This window comes from Falco rusticolus, chromosome 3, assembly GCF_015220075.1.
Source record: "Falco rusticolus isolate bFalRus1 chromosome 3, bFalRus1.pri, whole genome shotgun sequence".
NCBI lineage: Eukaryota > Metazoa > Chordata > Aves > Falconiformes > Falconidae > Falco > Falco rusticolus.
In genome coordinates, this window is record NC_051189.1 from 19,838,247 (window position 1) to 19,861,548 (window position 23,302).

At 50.7% G+C, this 23,302-nt stretch overlaps 1 protein-coding gene and 1 long non-coding RNA gene across 3 annotated transcripts in view; one reads left to right on the top strand and one right to left on the bottom strand.

Annotated features, from left to right (window-relative positions):
- Positions 1-759: 759 nt before the first annotated feature.
- LOC119145528 lies at positions 760-14,721 on the bottom strand. Its single transcript, XR_005103442.1, has 3 exons — positions 11,750-14,721; positions 6,034-6,340; positions 760-3,219 (listed from the first exon to the last, which is right to left on the bottom strand). It is a non-coding gene; the product is annotated as an uncharacterized LOC119145528 (long non-coding RNA).
- Positions 14,722-15,593: 872 nt separating this feature from the next.
- EXT1 (exostosin glycosyltransferase 1) overlaps positions 15,594-23,302 on the top strand; it is a 181,772-nt gene continuing 174,063 nt past the window's right edge. The window contains exon 1 of one of the 2 annotated variants that reach the window (XM_037379987.1): positions 15,594-16,861. In XM_037379987.1, the coding sequence (XP_037235884.1) occupies positions 15,909-16,861 (953 nt within the window). In that variant the 5' untranslated portion in view covers positions 15,594-15,908. The remainder of the gene's footprint in view (positions 16,862-23,302) is intronic. The other variant, XM_037379986.1, reaches the window with a different exon arrangement.

Below are 23,302 nucleotides of genomic sequence, written 5' to 3' on the forward strand. Positions count from 1 at the left end.
AAACTGCATAAAGTTGCCAAAAGCTGACATACGTCTCCACTCAGCATTGCATATTGACAAGCAGGCACCTCTGGCCAAACTGAGAGGAAAACATCTGTCAGTAGGTGTTAATGAGACCGTAGCATGTAGCAGGCAAGACCCAACCAACTCAGCAAGATCAGACAAAATTCATGTTCTCATCAGGTGATCACAGCTATCTACAGTTGCACTCAGCCATCAGGGGATCACTTGCACACATCCTTCCTTACACATGTTATGAATTTTAGAGTTAGCAGGATGCAAATCTGCCCTTTCAAGCTCATCTGTCAAAGCAGAGCTTTGGCCAGTACCTTGCAGGGGCTTGTGAAGGAAAACAAAGTGGCATGAAAGAATGTCACAAGCATCCTTCTCTCTGAGCCAGCACAGCTGAAGCATGGGGTGGAAAGTACTTTTTTTTAGCAGTGATGTAAAATTAAATACCCCATTGCTTGTAAGTAGTCCTGGTACCGTGTTGTTTTTGCCAGAAGTCATGGGCAGCTTCAGTCTTCATACCTGCCAACAGTCCTGAATGAAATGCTGCTGCTGGAATAGGTGTGTGGCATGATTTCAGGTTGTCAGGCAAGAGGATCACGGCTTTCAACAGTGGTGAGTTAAAGCAGAAAGAAGGGAGGGGAAACAGGAGAGAGGGATGGCAGTAATTCACAGAGAAAATTTTCATTTAATTAACCGATTATTTACATCTCACTGTACAAATCAGAGCTAAGTATATCCATCCAAGCCAATGTATATGATTCACAGTTTGTCAAATAGATATTCTGGAAGTGAGAAGTTACAGAAATAAAAGTCATGAATCATCAGTTGTTCTTTTATGCTTTTGGACAGCATCTTTTATTACCGTAAATTCGATTTATAACCATTGCAAAGAGAAAAAATAGCTAAAGTCAAGTTTGCATGGATAGAAAAGTGACACAGCTTCAAGAACAAGAAATTGTGAGGCTAAAGATGGATTATTCCCTGTTTTTTTAGTGGGATCTACCTGACTAACAGTAAACATCTGCAATGTCTGTTCATGGGCTTTACCTGGGGATTCTCCATCCCAGGCTAAAATAGGCAGCCGCACTGACAAGCGCACCCTAAAAGCTGCCTTTCCCTCTGTTGACCATCAGAGGAAGCTCGGATAAAGACTGTGGTTTACTAAAGTTAGGTGAGATGAACTCTGCTTGCTAATGCTCCTTGAAGCCAAATCCAAAGACAAGTCCCTAATAATTTTGAGAATTTCAGATGAGATGCCTAGTTCGACGCATGAGCTCTTCTTCGCAGTACGCTGAGCTCCTGCAGTGCTACCTGTGAAGATAAAAGCTGCAAATACCTCTCTACATATATGTTTGAAAGTCTTGCAGAATCTGAGCTGAACAGCCAAAAAGAAATGGCTTTTTTTTAATATGAGGTCTTTCCTGCACCCATTTCACAGGACAGGCATCTGCTGCCGTAAAAGGTTCACGGTGGGCATAACTCAGCCATGATACATAATGTGCTTTTGCCATGGCTTGCTGGGAGGACACACATGGTTTAGTCTGCCAGAGGTAGTAACCATGTTTCTTGATATTTCTTTGACATGTCAAGAAATGTCAAGAGTGCACAGTGGGAAGAAGAGCCCCATCCCAAAACACCTCAGGTGCGGTGCCCCTGCTGAGGCAGCTCCTGTCCCAGGTCTCACTCTCCTGAAGAGGCCACAAACAGGAGGACTACACTGTGTATTTTTTTTTTTTGCCTCTGGAGCATATATATAGAGGCAACAAACAGGTGGATACAAAGTTAGCTGTTTGACTCTGCTGTTTAGAAATTAAACAAACAAATGTAAATACTACTAGGTATCTGGAAACTAGTGTTTTCTTTTGTGTCTGAGACAGCAAAATGAATGAAGAGCAATATCCAAGCACTGAAAGTTAGCAGACTAGGGACAAAAATATACCAGTTGCTAGGAGATGGCATTTAATCTAGCATTTTAGACAATAAATAGAAATGAAGTTATAAGAAGAAATATTGTTTAGGGCAGAAATCAACCAAAAGCAAGGGTTTGTTTATGAGAGGGAGAAAAGCTGTGGCCACAGAGGAGCAAGGATGCTGTCCCACATCACACTGCAGGGACGGAGGTGAACAGGAAGGTTATTGACTGGATCATGGCAACAAAACCCCTGCCAGTGAAAGACATCGCAGACAAAACTCTTTCCTAGTTGAAGCTGCTGGGAGATGTGCCACTAAGATACACAAGAGACAACCTGCCAAAGTCACCCTTGTCTGTTGATGGAAGCCCAGCCAGAATCTGAACTGTTGTGAAGCTCAGCTTGCTCCCTCTGGTTGTGAAAATTACAGAAAAATACAGCAAAAGTGAACTCCTTGTGAAGTCGAATCCCAAATCCACCAGAATCTGCTGGTTTCTTTCCCCAGTGAAAGCCCTACTTTCTTAATAGAATTACAACTAATTAGTGCTGTTTTTTTAAAGACTAGACTATCTTGTGAAACCAAACAGGCTTCAACAGCAAGGCTAGTAGGGAGTGGGCTTGGCTGTTCCTTATAGCAGCCCACCTTGATGGGATTTGCCCAAGTGGAATTTTAGTCCTGGTGACAGCAAAAGCAGAATTGCAATGTACCTCAAAAAGACATTTTCTCCAACACATACATATGTAAAGCTTTGCATGTAATCTAGTCCAGCACATGGCAATAACCTGCATCTTTTGAGGATGCGACACTCCTCCGGTTCATACATAAAGTAACTGGTGCGAAGCAGTGTTTGCTTCAACATTGCCCCTGGATAATTCCCATCTCAGGCATCCCCCTGACCGAGGTGATTACATTAATTAGTAGGACCAAACCATATGGGTCCCAAGGACAAGACAGAAATTCAGAACTTTCATAACTTTGATATTTCATGAAATCCTGAATGCTGGAGTACAAATTGTTTAGACTTGTTTAGGACAGTGCTTTTTGAACTGATTAATAATTTTCTCTGAGCAGCAACCAAAGATCAGAGTCCATGCTCCTACAATCTGCTGGAAGTCTTTGATATTGTCCACAGGGGTATGGTCGAGCCTAAATAACCACTGGTGGAGGGGATACATACTCCTCGCTCAGAAGATCGAGAGGACTGTCCTTTCTGCTGGTCCAGCTTGTTTTCTGAAGGATAACTGCTGATTGCAGGCATTGCTGGCTGCTGCAATGACCTCTGCAGACCCATAGGTGCTGGGAAGGAAGGAATATGTTAATGCTGCTGGTGTCACTGGTATCTCCTCTTCATGTAATCTGGACAGCACAGATGGAACCATTACATCTGGATCTGCACACTTGTCAGTGTCCTCCGCAGTGAAGAAGGGCTGGACAAGGACTGGCTGGTTGTTGTTTGATCCCTCTGATTGATCCCACTTGGCTGGGTGGAAGAGTATCAGCCAGGGAGGCTTTGCTGAATTTTTGTCATTATGTGTCATTAAGATCCCAACCAGCACAGCCACAGACTGCATCTCTCTTATTTTATCATCTCTAGGTGACACTGCTTGAGCAGGAGGGTTAGACCAGATGCCCTCCAGAGTTCCCTTCCCACCTCAACTGTTCCGTGATCTTTATGCCAGCAACGATACCTGTACTTAGGGAGTTGAATGTAAAGTCCAGTCAGTAAGAGACCTCATCTTCAGCAGCCTGCCCCTTCCACCCCTGTGAGAGGCCCAGCCTATGCTGTCAGGCTTTCCAGTTGCAGCATGATGCAATGGTACAAATGCTCTGAGGAAGGATAATGGTGACATACACCTGGTGCAGGAGAACACGGGCTTTCAGCAGTGTGGTGATGCACTTGAGTCACAACAAACCCATGCAGCGCTACAGGCTGGGGCAAGAAGGGCTGGAAAGCTGCCTGGCGGAAAAGAACCTGGGGGTGCTGGTTGACAGCTGGCTGGGCATGAGCCAGCAGTGTGCCCAGGTGGCCCAGAAGGCCTACAGCATCCTGGCCTGTATCAGCAATCGTGTGGCCAGCAGGACAAGGGCAGTGACCATCCCCCTGCACTGGGCACTGGTGAGGCGGCACCTGGAACCCTGTGTTCAGTGTCGGGCCCCTCACTGCAGGGGGGACACGGAGGGGCTGGAGCGTGTCCAGAGACGGGCAACGGGGCTGGGGAAGGGGCTGGGGCACAAGTCTGATGGGGAGCGGCTGAGGGAGCTGGGGATGTTCAGCTGTAGAGGAATGAAGGCAGCGGGTTGATTAGCATTGATAACATGCAGCTGTAGCCTGGCCTCAGAGGCAGTGGGTTGATTGACATGGACAATGTGCAGGTGTAGCTCGTTCTGCTAAGTGGTTAAATAGCCCTGAGGATGGTGGGAGAGGGGGTTGGATAGAGAGGAGCAGTGTGGTCTGGCCTCTGGAGGAAGGAGATACAGCACAGACAGTAGAATCTGACCAATGGTAAAGCCTTGTTGCAGTCTACTAGTTTGTGTGCTGCAGCATTTAGCCTGGAGAAAAGGAGGCTGAGGGGGGACCTTGTCGCTCTCTGCAGCTCCCTGGCAGGGGGCTGTAGCCAGGTGGGGGTCGGTCTCTTCTCCCAGGGAACAAGTGACAGAACAAAAGGAAATGGCCTCAAATTGCACCACAGAAGGTTTGGATTGGATGTCAGGAAAACTTTCTTCTCTAAAAGGGTGGTCGAGCATCAGAACAGGCTGCCCAGGGAACTGGTTGAGTCATTGTCCCTGGAGGTGTTTAAAAGGTGTGTAGGTGTGGCACTTAGGGACATGGATTAGCGGTGGCCTTGGCAGTACTGGGCTAACTGTGACTTGGTAATCTTAAAGGTCTCTTCCAACCTAAAAGATCCTATGATTCTAGATAGCTGGCCACTCTGGGCTGCAGTGGGCTTTTCTCCCAGAATGACTGGAACTGCCTTTGCTTCTGCCAGCAGCAAGCACAGATTTATCAGCAGGTGACAGCAGTAGTAACCTCCATCCCTACTGTGTCAGGTGGGAAGGGCTGGCTGCCCACACTGTCCATCTGTCCACACCGTGGCTGAGCCTGGGGCTCCCTTCAGCCCAATTTGGGGTTTGAATGAAGATCAGAAAGAAAGATAAATGTAAAAGAGGCTTGTGCAAACCATATGGGGTTTTTTCCAGTTTATTTTTAAAAGAATGTATTCCTAGGCTTCCAAGGGCCAGCAAGAAGGTTTTGTCTGTATGAAGACAACAATAAATCAGGAGAGAGAATCCCAGAGGATCCTTACTGTTCAGTTTGTAATAATTTGCAATAACGATGAGCTGGCAAAGTGCACCAAAGCCAGTTGTATCCTGGGCTGCATAAGAAGTGTGGCCAGGAGGTGATGCTCTCCTACTCTGCTCCCATCAGACCCCACCTGGAGTACTGCATCCAGCTCTGGAGCCCCCAGTACAGGAAAGACAAGGACCTGTTGGAGTGGGTCCAGAGGACGGCCATGAGAATGGCCAGGCGGCTGGAGCACCTCTCCTATGAAGACAGGCTGAGAGAGCTGGGGTTGCTCACCCTGGAGAAGAGAAGCTCCGGGGAGAACGTATAGCAGCCTTTCAATATTTAAAGGGCGCTTATAAGAAGGATGGGGACAGACTTTTTACCAGGGTGTATAGTGACAGGACAAGGGGCAATGGTTTTAAACTAAATGAGGGTAGATGTAGATTAGGTATAAGGAAGAAATTCTTCACCGTGAGAGTGGTGAGGCACTGGAACAGGTTGCCCAGAGAAGTTACAGATGCCCCATCCCTGGAAATGTTCAAGGTCAGTTTGGATGGGGCTTTGACCTTCTAAGCAACCTGATCTAGTGCAAGATATCCTTGCCTATGACAGAGGGTTGGACTAGATGATCTTTGAAGGTCCCTTCCAACCCTAACATTTCTGTGGTTGTATGATTTGACTTTTAAGCCCTATGTTCTAATTTGGGGGCACCTCATGAACCTTTAAGTCAGCAACAACAACTCCTAAGAAGTCTGGAAAGAAACTTATGCTTCTTTTCTGGTATCTGGGGCTGAAAATAAAGAACCACTTGGTGAGATACGTACCTTCCAAATCCAGGGACCAGGATGTAGACCAGTCAGGGAAACCAGCAGCCCACAGGGCTTCTCTGAGGGAGCTCACAGCTGAGCAGCAGCTTTCAAACATAAACAGCGATGTTTATCTGCCTTCAGAGAAGCTTGCTTCCCACATGCATGGACGGTGTGTGAGTCAGGCCTGCTTATCACTTGATACAATTGATATGCAAGGCCTGCTACAGTTTGGTGCCTTATGCAAGCTTAGTAAAGCTGGATTCAGTATCAGCTGAAGAAGGAAGTAAAACCACAGGGCTCTGCTGGGGGTCCGATGCCAGCACTGTGTGAATGGTAAGAAATATGTAAGGGGCATAGAGTCTGTTAACATTTTCCCTCAGGTTTCCTATTTCTCTCTTTTTAATATTCAAGGTTGATATAGCCTCAGCTGTAACTCAACACAAAGATCTGGGGGAGTGAGGGGAGAGGCTGGTCTGCTTTTCACATGTGGAAAAGGATGCAGAGAAGACAGGGAAAAATATTGCTAAGGTCCACTCGTGGCTCAGTGGAGATCCCAAACACCACCTTTCTCACTGGTTTAAAGCCACAGAAGCTGGATGTGTACACCCTGAAGGCACCGAGGTCACGCCAATGAACAGAAGTGACGACTAAAGGCTCCCTCTCCACAGTAGCATGGCTCATGAAATCTGGGGAGTCTTGAGAGCCGAGCACAGCCCAGCCAAGGGATTCTCCATTCCCCAGCTGAACCTAAGGATTCTTCTTATTTCCTCAGCAGCTGCTTTGGGTTTACACTCACCACCTACCTATGGAAATAGGAATGGGGACTCACACCTACCTACTCCACGCAGCAGAGCAGGCTGCGTGGAGAAGATGGATTACTTTCATCTTTGTGATTGTATTTTACCTTTTGATGCCCTGGATGTTTATTCCTTTATCATGTATTAATTATTGTCATTCTCTAGGCTTCCTTCTGTCTTAATCTGATTTAAAACAGACATTTGCATTTGAAAAGTAGCTAGCATGTATAGCAAATTCTTTCCCTTGGTTTGCTATTAATGCAGCCAGCTTTGATGTATTATATTAATGCTGTTTGCCAGGGGTGAAATTAGTACACCACCTATGGAGAGGCACTTCCTTGGTGAACGTACTGCTTTTACCCATAGGCAATGCATCTACCTCCCCTGGTGCAAAACCTGGATCCTAACTGCAGCAGCATGGTCATGCAACTGCTCCTCTCCTCACTGCCTTTGTGCTGTTTTTTGGAGGTCCAGGGGCTCTGCATCCTGCCCATGGTGTGGGGCACTGTATGCAAACCCCAACTTGGCACTGCTGAAGGGTGAAGGATCAAACATCTGTTGCAATGGAGGAAGCAAGAGCTAAACACACTACAACTACAAAGCACCAAACCAGCAGCTGGGGGTTGTGCAGGGAATGAGGCAGGTGAATGCAGAGGAATGCATGGTCAGAGGTCAGGAGTTGTCTAATGGTCTTCACAAGGGTGCAAGCACAGAGGCTGCAACGCATGTGTGCATCAAAATTATCTAACCTTTCTGTTGCAATATCTTGCAAATATTACAGATTCTTGGGGGATAAAATAAATAAGTCCTCTGGTGAGTTCAGTACCAGTATTTCCTTTTTTTTATTGCACTGTATTGCTTACATAATTTAGGTGTTTTGGGAACTTGCCCTGCGCCTGATTGACTTGTTTACATTGGTGCAAATGGTATATGGAGCCACTGATGTTACTCACTCAGGTTGGTTTAACTGCAATAGTGAGCAGTGGGCACAGAATGGGTGACCAAAGGTGCAGTTGCAGGCTCGCTGATGTGACAGTAGCTGAGCTGGCTCAAGTCACCAGCCGCAACCCACCACAGCTGCTTGTGCAGGCTTTCCCTCTGCTCTGCTCAGGTCTGGCAGTCGAACGGCATGGAGCAGCCTCTCCTCACCCTGCTCCAGCACAATATTCCAGATCAGCTGCAACTCCTTGAACAGGAGGGTTCCCTCACCTGGCTCCTGCTGTCAGAACTGGGTGAGTAGCAGTATCACTGCGCAGCAGAGCTGGGAGGGATAGATGGCCTTTGGCAAGTAGCACTGAGCAGCAGGGGCTGGAAACCAGGCTCTCCCAGAACAGCATGTCTGGTCACAGTGTTAGTTAATTAGGAACAGCTCAAAGTGGATTTGTTTCTTCCTAAATGCCCATGTAGATTTTTGCACCATGTTGAGTTGGTTTTAAAAGCATTTAAGTTAAATTATTACAACTTCTGCCTATGGACGAGACTTAAAAGCAGCTTCCAGAACTCATTTACAAAAGGGGTTGGAAAAGTTATTTCAAGTTAACAGCCTACATTACAGTAGTAGTTATTTGAACAGGTGGGGACTGGGGGAAGTAGGGACATTAGCCAATTTGTGAATCATAAGCTAATCAGATTGCCACCCATGTTTGCACCAAAAGAAAAAAAAAAATATCAGTGCATGAAAATACCACACTGCCAGCTACAGAACTGACTCAGCAAGGACCCAAACTTTTGTTGGGGTTTGCCAGGGTGAGTGGCTACACCTCCATTTGGTACAGACAGGGGCTCCCTCAGGAAGCCACCAGAGATGTGCTCTCTCTTCTGACTCCACCACCTCTGAAGGCCTGGGGCTTCTTCGTACTCTTTGCTCCCCACAACATTTCTGCTCCATCCAAGCAGGGATGAGTTTGAGGCCTTGCATTCTTTACATATACCCTTCACTGGGTCCGTTCTGCCACAATGATCAGTGCTTGGATTTGAGGCTCTCCCCACAGGTGACCTGGTAAACAAAGATCCCAACTTTGGATGTCCCACAAAAGCACCCCAGGACACCCACAGCCTCTACCTCCTCCAGGGATGCTGCAGCCTCCTCTCTCTGGTACAGAAAGATGTGTTTGGCTGTCTGGGAAGAAGTGGGTCAGAACTGTTCCTTGACCCTTCCAAAGCCCAGGCAAAGGGCTGTGCAGAGCCACGCCATGGCTCAGCAATGGTGGCCAGCAAGGGCTGCAAGGGGCCCACACTGCCCGTGCACCGCAGCAGGGGTTTGCCTCCTGAAGCACAGTCACTGGGGAGTCCCCAGGGTAAGAAAAATTACGGAGATTTAACCGGATTAAAAATAAAATAAAATAAAAACTACACTGCTGAAATTCTGTTGATGTTAGTGGAATTCCTCGTGTCTTACACCAGCAAGCAGAAAATCAGATCTAAAGTGCTGAGGCTGCTGGCAGATGCTTGCCTGTTTGTGTGTGCAGTGGAGAAAAGTGCTTGTTTGGTGCTGATTGCAGACTACGGAATAAGAGCAATTTCTCATCCCACCTCCACAGAAGCTATTTAAATAGTTCTACACCCACTTTGAAAGATGCTCAGTTATAAAGGGAGTAAATCTGGAAGTTATTACTCCTCGAAGGAAGAAGCACCAATAAACAGGCTCTGCTAAGACTGCTGGTGCTCTTGGGGATAGCACCCACCTAAGAGCTACGGCTCCGTCCACCAGCCCGCCTTTGCCATGAAACAGTTTTTATTAGGCAGCCTGCAGAGAAAGCACATGCCGCAGGAAAGAGCCCGGTGGCTTGTGTCTGAGGAGCCCTTTGAGCTGACTCTTTGTCCCAGTGAAACTACGGGCCAAAGCCCAGCTGGCTACATGCAGATGGCTCACAGGCTGCAGAGGCCACCACGCGCTCCCCATCCAGCACAGGACGGGGTGGAATGGCCAGCAAAACCCAAGGACATGCAAGGCAAAGCAATAGGCAGAGCTCTAATGAAAAAAGCCCTTACAGAGTACTGGGGACAGAGTTGTGCTGTGTGCAGTCGCTAAATGCCTCCCTTTCCCCTCCTTGGGGATTCCTGGCTCACTTGTAAAGTGAGCAGCATTTGCCAGCTCTTTCCCAATGCTGGCAGTGGAGATTTTACCCCACGGCACAGCACCTCTGCAGGGCTTCTGGCAGGATGCTGCCCTCCACCTGGCCACACTCTCAGCTGCCCACATCACAATCCCTCTTTGCTAATTAACCCTCCTGCCCAGCTGGCCCATGCAAACTAGTGGAGGCCCTTCCCCAGAGCAGCTGCTGGCCAAGCCTCTTCCTGGGGGGTATTGAGGGAAAAGTTAAATTCAGGTGAAAAAGTGGGCCACCAGGTTTGGGCATGGGGAGCCAGGTGTGAGCTAGGGAGCTTGCAGCTGGTCCTGCCCAAGCCTTCTGCAACACCGGTCACGCCTGAGAGCAGACATTCAGGCAGCCAGGGAGCTTTCCCAATCCCACCACTTTACGTGTTTGTGGATTTAAGGTGTTTCCGAATTAGGCTGCACCCAAAGAGAGACTTTTATGAATTTATGCACTAAAAATAGCCACAGAGTGCCTAAGTCCTCTAATGAATCTCATACAATTCTACTGTCAGAGCCAGCTGCCCGTATTTATACCCCCTCAGCACAGTCATCAGGCTCTGTAACACAGCACACCGGGGCCCCGACCCTACAGTGAGCTTCAGGCAAAGCCTCATTCATTTCTGGTTTTCCCCCAGCCAAGCTCTGCTGTAAGATTAAGATCTTAATATTTACAAGTTCCTGGTTTTACTATCTGTTTAATGTCATGGTAAATCAGGTGCCTACACTGCTATCCCTCCTTCCCACCTGAAGTCTTCACCTTCTTAGCAAAGGACAGTTATGTTTTTTCTTTAAAAATAAACTAATTATAAAACCACAGTGATTTTCTCACATTTAAACAGCCTCTGTAACAACCAATTATTTCCGAGGACATGAGAAACAGCTGTTGCAATGCCGAAGCTCAAGCAGTTACAACTCTGCTATTTGCACGGATAGGAGTTGATATTTTTATTCCCATGGGATATTACCAAGACATCATAAAAAAACATAGTGTTAGTATTAATTTGTGGAGCAAAGATCACTAATTTGCTCCAAGCTGATGAATAATTTTAACAGAGTATTACCATCCCACAAACAACTATTTGAAAGTCTGTTCTATCTTTCCCTCTGTTTTCCCTCTTCCTTTTGTTTTTCATAAAGCAACACAGCCCTGGGCAATGGCTAGTTGAAGGCTGAGATTGTTTGTGAGCCAGCTATCAGTCTTTCTAGACTGGGGAGTGGACTTCAAAAAATGCTTTCCAAAGTTTAACTCGGTGCTTTTGACTACTGAATAAAAGGAGAGCATTGACTTTGCCTCCCAGTGACCTTCTTGGCTCCCACCAGAAGGTAGGCAAACATCACACAGGTGTTGGTTCCTCTCCTGCAGCCTTCAGGTGAGGACTTTTGCTAAAAGCTTTGCTGTTCGACCTGTGTATAATCACTCAAATCAAAGTGGCATCTGTGGAAACCGGACTGCATTCACTTAGGCTTGTAAATATAGAGCCAAGCCTGGAGATCCAGGCTGCTGGCTCTGCAAGGTTTTGCTTAATTCTTTGGAAACCCTTGCTCCACTTAGCCATGGAAAAACATGTCCGCAGCACAAAGAATGGCAGTTTGAGCTAATGAAGCAACAGGGTAACATTTTTTAACTGCACATGTGCCTGTCACCAAGCCCTTCCAAACATCTTAGCTGCACTGCGCTTTGATGCTGGTTTTCTCCCTAGGATCATGACACACTTGACAATGGTGATAAATCAGCTCTAGTGCTGTCCTATTAGCCAGGAAAGCATCGTCAACCCTATTTAGCTGGAAATCTGAGGCCCACAGGTAAACTAATAGAGTGATTACCCCAGGCAGTTACCTGTAACAAATCAATCTCAGGAGGAGAGTCCCACTCCACCCACTCTGGGAAGATGCTCTCCTGAAGTCATGAGGGTGATTCCACATCTCCTACCTGGGCAAACACATAAAGCAGAGTTACTGGATTGAAAAAAAAAAAGGGTGCGTGTGCAAAGTTGGGTAGTTTAGGGACAGGTGAACACGTGACAGCATTTTTTCTTATGTTTTGTGTGGATTTCAATTTGAGAAACACATTTTGAGGTTCAGGCTTGAACGCAGCAGGAAAAGTAGTTAGAAGAACATCTGACACCCAGAGGGTTGATCAGTCAAGAACCCTACTCAACAGCATCAAAACTAAGGTGCATCCAAGTGTGCAAAGCAGTAGGAAATTTCTCACATATAAAAAGTGGAAGCTACCATGAACTTCATGTTCCTCCAAAGTCAGGCAGCAGCTGAGCAGGAACTCTGAGGAATTAAATATTGGAGGCATCTAAAGCTACAGCTGGGCACCAACAGAAATACCCAAAACAAGGATGCACACTAATCCACATTTAAGAATCTGGCCCCGAGTGACTCACCACAGATTGGGCAGGTGTTAAGTTGCAAAGCCAGAAATAGAAAACCGATTCCCTCTCCTGGCCTTTCATTTGAGGGCTTGGACAGATTCCCAGACAACTGCCAGCCATACGAAGATATAAATTATTTGGAAGAGTGCAAAGGGTAACGGACCAGGGTCAAAAGGCACCTGCAAGCTTGCAGACCCTTAGCAGGCATGGGTGGCCAGAGCAAACCTGGGGCTTGTGACTTGTGCATTTGCCACAGGGATACATTGAAATACCATTTCACCACAGATTCTTCCTTTTCTCCAGGCGGGATTTCTGTTACACACTGGTTTGTACGCCACCATCCACCTGCGGGGTAGCAAATGTAGGCAGATTTATTACCGCAGAGAAAGGTAGGCTTCCATTTCTGGAGCGCTCTGCCTCCAGTGCCTGCCGGGGCTGCAGATAACTTTCTGGCCGAGGAGCCAAAGGCAGGCTGCACGATTCCTGTCAGCTACCACGTTGCCCACAGGGCCCAAGCAGCTGCAATGAACGGGCTGCAGGCAGGCTGATTTCATTCTGCCACATCAGAAAATTACAAACAGTGGGCGACAGCTGGTTTAGAAAGGTGGTCTTCAAAAACAGAACCTATCTACCCCAGTTAGGGGCACACACACATCTCCCTAAGTCAGTCTTTCCTGGCACAAAGGGATCCAGATCTGCCCGGAGCAGTTGTAACGCAACTCAGGAATCCTATGGATAAAGCCTTCTGGCAGTGATCTGCAGAGGTTTATCTAATTCTCTGTGCTCCAGAATTACTTCCCTGACTACCTTTGTACAGATCCAAATATTTTAAAGTTTAAATATTCACTGCTGCAGAGAAATGGGCAACAGTGTGGGTACCTCAGGCACAGGGGCAGTTCAGCTGGAAACCCAACAGCTTTCACTTCCCTCCCACACTTCTCTGTTGTGGTGAGCAGCACTTTTGTGCCATGGGCTCACCAGCACCCCATCCTCAAAAACGTACATGCAACAGCTACCATCCCTGGCACAGGCAGCACAGGCTTCGTTTTCTGTTTGAAACCGGTCCCCAGAGGCTTAATTTGCAGACAGTAATGGGATTCAACCTTCCTGCACCTGACAGAAGGTGCCTCTGCGAGCAGCCTTGGTTCACCTTTCAAGAAGCTGACCCATTTTTTTCTTGAACAGCATCCCAGTTTTGGTATGTGGGCTGTGACAAATGTTTCAGGAAAGGATTACAGGGTTAATTAACACATTAATATTTCATTCCACTTCCCCACCTCACCCCCCATCGGGTCATTGGCCAAAATTTCTGCCCCCTGGACCCAAATCTACACCAGCCATAAATATGACTTTCTTCTCAGAATCTGACCTTTTCTTATTATCATTCTCAGCTCCTTCATTCTGCCTCAAGCCCTGGCCTTCCTTCAACAGTCCTCCCTACAATTAAATTATTTTGGAAAGGAATTGCCATCTCTTGGCTCCAGCTGGGAGGTCGAACCTCATTTGCTCTCAGTAATGCACCCTTCCATGGTAGGCTCTCACCTCTTCCTGAGGAGGCACACCATCTTCACACATGTTATCACAGAACATCTCGAGTTGGAAGGGACCCACATTCTCCTCCTCAAGCCTGCAGGAGCGGAGGGAGAAGAGGAAAGGCACGACAGGAGCCCTACCTCATTTGCTGGATGGGCAAGCTTTTGGCTAAGACACAGTTTCTGTCCCTCAGCTGGTATGAGACACCTCTGGATCAGGCAGCAGGAGGGTGGGAGGTGGGATCGCAGCCCAGGGAAGGGAAGGGAAATCCGTTACAGCTTTCACGCTGGATACAAGTGGCAGGGAAAGCATGTTGGCACAGGCTTTCGCACGGGATAACTTCTCACCATCCAGAGTCTTGTGCAACCAGCTGGAAGCCTGTCCCATTCAATTTCCCCGCTATTACCTGCTGACCTGGCAGGACGGAACCACGTACACCCATTCCCAGTGCCATTACCCTTTCCAGTGCCACACGTGCCGGAGCAAGCCGGGGCTCCCACCACCCGGTCCGGCGCCTCCCGGGAGGGGAGGGCTGGGCTCTCCCCGGTAAGCCGGGCTGCTGCACAAACGCGTAGCCGCAGGGACAGCGAGGTGCTCCGGCAACTCCCTGCAGGCTACTCCATGGAGCAGCATTATTTTCTTTTTATTTTGGTGTGTGCCAGCCGCCAGCGCCCACCCCTGCGCCACGCAGGGCCTGCTCCCCAGGGCTGCCAGCCCTACCGCGCCGGCCGGAGCGCCGGGCGCCCCGGAACAGGACTGTCCCTCCCCGTCGGCGGGGCGGCAGGACGGCCCCAGCCCCCGGGCCTGCGCGCACCCCCACGCCTCTCGGAACAGCGCTTTTTGGGGTCTCACCCCCATTCTGGGGTGCCCGGCTCCGCTCCACCGCCACGCTCCCAGCCCCGCAGCGCACCGGGCCGGCTCCAGCGCGCTCGACAGGGGGCAGCAGCGGCGGCGACAGAAAGCCGGGCCAGGCCGAACCGGGCTGCCCGCGGCCGGGGGCTGCACCGGCGGCAGGAGGAGGGGCGAACCTGGGGCGGAGGTGTATCCCAGGCGCCGGACCGGGCACCACTAGCTCTCGGGCCGGAGGAGTACGGTGGAGTAATGGTGCCGCCTCACAGAGCCCTTGGGTAGCGGCGGCCGTGCCGCCACCGACCGACCACCCACCCCCTCCCCGCCGTGCGGCAGCGGCGCCGTCCTCCGCCCGCCGGGTTATGAATGGGTGCAGCGGAAGCCCCGCCCCCCGGACGTGACGCCCTGCCAATGGGGGCGCGGGGCTGCGTGGCTGGATGAGGTCAGCGCGGCGGTGCCGGGGCGGGGGCGGCGCGCGGGGGGCCGGGTGAGGCGGGGGTTGCAGCCCGCGGGCGGGCAGGGCAGGGCAGCGCGCGGGGCTCTGCGGCTCGCCGGCCGCTGCCGCCGCCGGCCCGGGGGAGGCGGGGAAGGGGGGAGGGGCGAGGAGGAGGAGGAGAAGGGGGAGGAGGAGAAGGAGAGGGAGGAGGGTCCTCGCCGCCGCCGCCGCCGCTCCGTCCCGGGGGCCATTCAGTGGGAGCGCGGCGAGGAGCGAGCGGCGCCGGGGCCGAGCGGGGGGCGCCGGGCGATGCAGGGCTTCGTCAGGCTGCGGCGCGGCGGCCGCGGGCTGTGAGCCGGCGGGGCCGGGCCGGGCTGGGCTGGGCTGGGCCGGGCCGGGCCGGGCTGGGCTGGGCTGGCGGCGCGGGGCGGGGAGGGGCGGGCGGGAGCGTGGCGGAGGAGAGGGCAGGCAGCGGCGGGAAGGCGGGAGCGGGGCTGCCCCGGTGCCCGCCCCGCGCGGGGGGCCGGCCCCTGAGTGCATGCGGGGCGCCCCGCCGGGCCGCCGCCGGCCCGCCGCCACCCGCCGCCCCTGAGAGACCGGCGGGGAGAAAGTTGCGGCGGTCGCCCACATGCGCGGCCCCGGCCGGCGGCTTGGGGAACGGCGCCGAGCGGAGGTGGGCGAAGAGAGTTTGAAGCGCTCGCCGGCGGGAAGATGGCGGAGCGGAGCTGAGAGCGGCGCCCGGCGAGCTCGGGCCGCCCCCGCCTTCCTCCGCAGCCCCCCGGACCCCCGCCGGACACATGCAGGCCAAAAAACGCTACCTGACGCTGCTCTCCGCCGGCACCTGTCTCGCCCTGCTGCTCTACCTGGGAGGCGTGCGGCTGCGGGCGGCCCGGCACTCGCCGCCCGGTAGCCGGCATGGCCCGCCCCCGCGCCCCGGCGCCGAGCGGCCCTGGCCCCGCTTCCCCGACGCCCTGCGGCCCTTCGCGCCTGCCGAGCGGCCGGGCCCCGAGGGCGGCGGCGGGCGCGTCTCCCCCCGGCAGCGGCGGGACGCCAGCGCCGGCCTCTACCGCGGGCGCCGCTGCCGCATGGAGTCCTGCTTCGACTTCGCCCAGTGCCGGAAAAACGGCTTCAAGGTCTACGTCTACCCGCAGCAGAAGGGGGAGAAGATCGCCGAGAGCTACCAGAACGTCCTGGCCGCCATCGAGGGCTCCCGCTTCTACACCTCCGACCCCGGGCAGGCCTGCCTCTTCGTCCTCAGCTTGGACACGCTGGACCGGGACCAGCTGTCCCCCCAGTACGTGCACAACCTCCGCTCCAAGGTGCAGAGCCTCCACCTGTGGAACAACGGCAGAAACCACCTGATTTTTAATTTATACTCCGGCACCTGGCCCGACTACACCGAGGATGTGGGGTTCGACATCGGCCAGGCCATGCTGGCCAAAGCCAGCATCAGTACTGAAAACTTCAGACCCAACTTTGACGTTTCTATCCCGCTCTTTTCTAAGGATCATCCTAGGACAGGAGGGGAGAAGGGATTTTTGAGGTTTAACACCATCCCTCCTCTCAGGAAGTACATGTTGGTATTCAAGGGGAAAAGGTACCTGACGGGGATAGGGTCAGACACCAGGAATGCCTTATATCACGTCCATAACGGAGAGGATGTTGTCCTCCTGACCACCTGCAAGCATGGCAAAGACTGGCAAAAGCACAAGGATTCGCGCTGCGATCGAGACAACGCCGAATACGAAAAGTAAGTGAGCGGTGCCCCGTCTTCCCCGTCCCCTTCCCCTGCGCGCGTCGCCAGGGGCATGCCCCACCGCAGGCGGCCCCGGCCGCCGGCCAGATGTGAGCAGATGTGTGCCGATGCGCGCTGAGGAAAGCCCCGGTCTCTCCTCTGGGCGGGTCGGGCGCTCCTGCCTCCCGCCGGGCTGCCTCGGCGCTGCCGTGGCCGGGGGAGCCGGCAGGGAGGCACTGGAGGGCGGCGCGGCGTCCCGCAGCCGCAGCGTCGCTTGCCCGGGGACCTTCGCCTTTGCCAACGCGGCCAGCGGCGAAGGTGCTGCTGGAGGATGCTCTGGCGTTTGGCGCTGCCCAGCGCCCGCCCAGCGCCCCCCCAGCGCCTCCCAGGACCGGTGCCCCTTGCCTTCCTCGCCCCGAGACAAAGTTTGTGCAAGTCCTCAGCCCTCTTCTCTGTGTGTGTGTGTGTGTGAGCCTGGCTCCGGCGGTGGTTGGGTCGCTGAGGGTGACTGCTGGGATGCTTTCTCCAAAAAGCACTGCCTGGTGTCTGGCGGGTGCCTGCCTATCGCCTCAGACGAGGCAGTAACTTACCTTGCCGTCCTTCTCCTTTCGGTTCAAACCGGCACAGCATCAGTAAAGAAAGGAGGAGGAGGAAAAAGGAACGCTGTGTTCACGTCCTGTCCGAGTTTCTGATTTTTCTATGTGAGAGGACAGGCCGGCAGCGCAAGCACAGCATTGTGCGTTCTGTGAATGCTTGGTTTTTTGGCTTTCCCTAGTTTTTATTTTTATTCGTTGGGGAATGTCACCGTGTAGTCAGGTTTTGTGTCGCTGTGGTGCTGCCCTTGCCTTCCAGTCTGCTTTTCAGGTTTGTGTATATAGCTGCCGGGAAAATCGGTTCCTGGGAACTACCTCCAGGACTGCGATGCTGACTAAGGCATTTGCGACTGATTAGTTCATTTAAATGCCGATCACCTCTACATTTGCTGCAGAGTAGGTGTCTGTATGTGAAGTTTTTCGCATGAGAATGTTCCCGTGTAGCAGGAATTAGACACAGAGTTTAAACAGACCAGCCGTATAGCGCTGAGTAGCGTGCAGCGGAGCAGCACGGAGAGCTGCCAACGGCTGGAGGGGTTTGCGATGCACAGAGGAACGTGGGTGGAAAAATACTCCTGGAGAGCAGTCAGGAAGAAACTACGGTGGCATTAATGCCGATCAAAATTTCCAGCTGGCTGCCCGTTTCTCCACCGAAACTGTCCGCAGGGGGTTGGGAGAGACTGGGAAGGTCACCACCGCAGCGCCGGGAAGCCTACGTGTGCCTGGGTGAACTCTGCTCACCCTCCAGTTAGTGTAAATCTGCCGCAGAGGGGGTGGAAGCAGCAGTGCAAATACTTGGTGGACTTTTAATCCCGTGCGCTTTCAGAAAACCAGCGGGCGAGTGGTGAGATGGTGCACACGTGGAAGCGATGCAGCGGCAGTACCGAGTGAGCAGTGGAGAGACACTAAGCTAAGCTCGTGTTATTCGTAACCTGGGAGTCCCTTTGGCTTGCGACCTCCTTTAGGGAATATTTTTTTGGGGGGTGGGGGAAAGGGATACCTGACAACTGTAGCCTTGTGGGCTGTGCTGATTTTTGGCATAGATCTCAGCATTTGGAGCTAATTTACGGATAGGAGAAGTCCTGGTTATTTGCTGCGTTCTAGAGCATGTGTGCTGTTGACTTGTCATAAACACAAACACACCCGCTTGTGGTTCGATGTGAGTAAGGCCATGCTCAGGTTTTTTACAGTTATGCCATTTAGTCTAATAAAAGGTAGACCTTTCCTCCATAAGTTCTGCTCCTTCTAAAGTGTCTTTGCCACTTACTTTTTATAGCAAGGGGTGTACGTAACAACGCTCGGGGATATGGAAGCACGAACCTAACTGTTACACCATGCTTTCACACGAAACCTGTGCTTGCTGCTGAAAGGTGGCCATATCTGGCGTGGCGTATGGGGACTGTCAATGTTTGTAGCAACGCTGCCGTTGGAAAGACAGTAAGTAAAAAAAGATGATTACCAGAGAATAAGATTACTCCCAAGAACTGAGGCAGGCTGAATCTGTGGTTGGGCCACTGAGATGGACAGGCTCGCTCTGGTGAACAACTGCAAATGCTGAAGCTCTTTAACCCAGCACCTTATCTGAGCGAACGCACCTGCCGGAGCCTGCTGCTGCCCCTTCACACTCCTGCTTCGGTGCTGATTCACAGCAAAGTATGCCATCTGCTGATCTCCCAGCACTGCGTCCTGCGGTGGCCTGCGTTCTGTCTCTCCATGCAAATAGGGACCACGCCTGGCGCTCTGCTCCCTTTATAAAATCTGACAAGGTCATGTCCCCCGGGTAGCGTAACAGCAGTCAGCTGGTTGAGATGCTTCTGTGCCGATGTGTAACCTGGGTGTGAAAGGTGTAGGAGGGACTCCGCTATTCACCCCACCTAAAGCAGCATCTGATCACGAACAGGGCTGTGGCATAAGCTGAGCTTTACAGCTCAGTAAAAACGTCTCTAAATACAGCTGGGCCTTGAAAACTGCATGCAGAGCTGCTCTTGTGGGGCTTTTAGGGCTTGGATTTAACAATGCCTCCTCAGGGTTTTAATCAAAAAGAAGAAAAACATATTTTCCAGGATACATATACTTGTGTATCCATATAGAGTTGAGAAAGTCACATAATGCGCTCTTCTGTGTCCGTTTTCCCATCCTGTGCTGTGTCACTCTGTGTGAAGGACGGGAGCGTGGCTACCCAGGCCATGGAGAGCTGGCCCCAAGAGAGCGGTCCTTGCCAGGGTGAAATACGAATGGTTGGCTCTAGGTAGAGCCCTTGCCAAACTGGGTAAATTGGGTGACCAGACTTTAAAACATGGTAATCTCATGTCAGCAGGGTGGAAGCGTTATGTTGTGTTGCACTTGGTGCTTGGTGCGTGTTGCAAGTTACTTGCGATGAGGTTTCATCTGTGGTGCAACATTCTGTGTTGGGTTTGATCGAGGTCCACCTGTCAACCCAATGCGTTGTTTCCTCTCTAGGGGACTGAAAAAGCCAACAAAGGTGACTTCTTGACCTGTGGAAGAATGCGTAAAGTGTCTTATTTCATCTGGGGGAAGCAGAGACAGGCATGTGCGTATTTGACTCTGTCTCCCTGAATTGTATTGAAAGATCTGCCTGATGTTACAGCTAATTAATTTGCATCCCAGTTATGCATCTCAGCAGATAAAACCGATGCGGGCTAAACTGAATTGCCTTATTATGATTGGATTACTATCAAACAGGATATAAAGGAAAACAAAGAAAACTCCTGGTTTCTTTACAATGTCCTTGCCTGTTAAAAGTTGGCCTTTGTCACCCAGTGCTAGGGCAGCTGGGCTTTCTGAATTCCTCCATGGTTAAGACTTCGGCATCAAAAGCTTTCTGTTTCACAAAGGGTTAAGCGAATAAACAGTGCTGCTGCTGAAGTTTGAAGACAGCCTCTTAAATATTTAATGACAGTCTAAATATATACATATGTACAATGTGTTTTAAACAAAGGCAGAATTCATGTACAGGCTTAACTGGTTCCAAATAATTACTTTTTGGAAGGTAATATAAATGACTGTGAGTACCAAAAGAAATGGAGGAATGTGATGTTCTATTCTAGTAAAGCCAAATGCAGAGGAGATCTGCAGCAAAATGGGGATCTTTCTAGGAAAGTAAATAATGTCTGTGGTGTATCCCCTGATCTGCAACAACTCTGCCCTTGGAAGACGGAGAAGAGTAGCAGTGATGGTATCCAAAACCGTAAGGTCTCATCAAAAGCTTGTTTGAGGAGGATTTTTCCTCATATCTGTGCAGGTCAGCTGAAGTTAGTGGTGGTAATGAAACAAAGGGGAGAAACTGAACAATAAGCAGGGTTGATGACAGTAGGATGGAGAAGGGAAAGTGAGCGAAAAATGTATTTTTGGAGAAATGCAAACTTACGGTTGAGGACAACTAGTGTGGTGAGGTGTTCTTCATAGACTTAGCTAGTTTTTCGACTAGCCAGTGCTCACAAAGCCAATGTGATCAAGACTGAACTGAGAAAGGCAGACAAAACACGCAGGACCTCACGAGGTGGGACTAGTTCTGCAAGAGGAGGTTGGAGGCATGTGGTTGAGGAGGAGCCTACAGAATGAGCTGTGCAGAGATCTACCTGGGGCTGCTGTGTGCCGGCAGAAGAGGGAGACAGCAACAGCGCACCAGCTGCTTGTGCCTGTGAGACATCTCTGCAGGGCACATGATGGCGCTGAGCAGGGTTGTGTATGTACTTTTACAGGTGAAAATAGCCAGCTGAACATATTCATTGATCCCTGGTACTCTGTAGGTTTACCTGGTGTGCACTCTGCTGGTGGAAAGTGTGTCAGTCATGGCTGAACCTCCTGCCCATAAAAATGCTGCCCTGAGCAAAGGTTACAGTCATGCAATAAGCACTGAATGGGAAGAAAAGCAACTTTTAGTTTAGTTTCCTTCCCACTAGGAATAAAATATACATTAAAAAAAAAATAGACACCGGGAATGACTTTGCCACTCACAAGACCGCATGAAAATGTGCAGTAAGGCTTAGGCATGCCCGTCCAACATGTGATGATAATCTAGATGCTGCATACGCATGTGTGTGCACGTTTCGAGCAAAGGTGAAATTCTTGCATTTTCAACGTACTGAGCCTCAGTGTATTGTATTAAAATACAAATATAAATGCTATACTTAATCACTTACTGGATTATTTTTGGAATTGCTTAAAGGTCTTTACAAGTCAGCTCCCTTGCAGCTATTTAGGACAGGGCTGAGAAATTGCCCAGGTCCAGGGTGGCTGTTGTCTGGGGCATCTGAACCGAGATGGGAACCAGCCCATGCATCTTGTATATTACCAGGCTTCTTCGGGAGCTTGGATGAAACTCAAAAACTACTGAGAGAGCTTGGGCATTTTCCCAGAGTATCTTGGCTCCTGCAGAGACCTATCCCCACCAGACTGCTTTTTTATTTTAATATCAATTTTCAAGAAACTGGAGATCTGCCTGTTTTACAATGTGTTTATTCCAAAATGCAGTAAGCAGGTAAATAACAAAGCTTTAACGTATGTCTGAGAAATATGAGATTTTCTCTGTCGTGTTCCTCCTCTGCTCTCTGTATGTTTTGCAGAGTGTCCTTATGTGCCTGTCGATGCAGATTTAATGCAACTAGTGTTCAGGGGGATGTTGGAACTTCCACCTGGGAGGCTCTGGGCTGATGCCCTGGCAGGAGCTGGAAGCAGGGGTGACAGGAGCATCCCTGAGCTCATGGCTGGTGGTGCAATCCTCAGCCTCATTGTTTGCACCAGGCTCCTCCCTCTCGGAAAATGGATGGAAGAGGCTGGATGGGTGTGCATGAGCCTGTTTCCTTGTGTGAGCGGTGCTGAGCACTGCAGCTTGTGTGGCCGGGTGTGTAGGGTCAGGCACTAGCAGAGCCGAGGAGCCCACCCTGCCCGTGGGCCTTAAACCAGGCACCCTCCTAACCCCAAGTAATTAAGTTTTCTTGTGGGGCAAGTTATTATTATAATTGCTTGCCTCAGGCTTTTCTGCATCTTTTTGTGAAGCATCTTATATGAGGCTCTGTGGTGACAAAGCATTACAGTAGATGGCTGATCTGGTCCGGAGCAGGCATTTTTCTGTATGCAGAAACGTAGGTAAACACTGCTTTCGTGGCTGGAGGGGCTCAGATATTTTTTTTCCTGCCTAGGAGAATTGATCGAGGATAATTTATTGGCAACTAATTATCACTGAAAAGACACTTGGCAATAGAACAGAATTCAGACCAAAAAATGATATGTCATCATTTTAATATTAATATTGAGCAGAATGAATCCTGAAATTCGTAGTTTGAAAGGTTTGTTGAACCCAGATCAGAATTGAGCTAAAAGTAGTGTTTCCAGCTACCTATTTGGGCAAGACAAAGCCCTGCCAAGTCCCCAGCGAGGTGCCCTCAGCTAGAAGGTGCTGCAGAGCATCCCATGGTGCCCCTACCTTCTCGCCCTCCCTGGCTGGGTGTTTCACAGAGCAAACCCTGACTTGTGCAGGACTTTTTGTACCAGCCTAAGGTGAGCTTCGCTGAAACTGCTCCTAAGGGAGAGGGGTGGCCAAATTTGGGGTTCTCTTGGAGGCTTGCATGCTGCTGCCTGCTGCTCCCCTGCTGCATTCAGGCTGTTCCCAGCTGTGGACCTCTTTGCATCCGTGCAGCTCTGAAGCGGTGCATCTCCCTAGGAGGATGAGATTGAATGAGAGTGAGTTTCAGCTGAAGACAAACCCGAGTGAAAAAGGCTACTGGTTTCATTCTGCTGGAAATAATCCTTTTGCCCCACATACAGCCTGGAACAGCCCATTGGAAAGTAAACCGACAGCCGCTTGTGGGAGAGGGAGGTAAATGAAACTGGTCGGCATGAA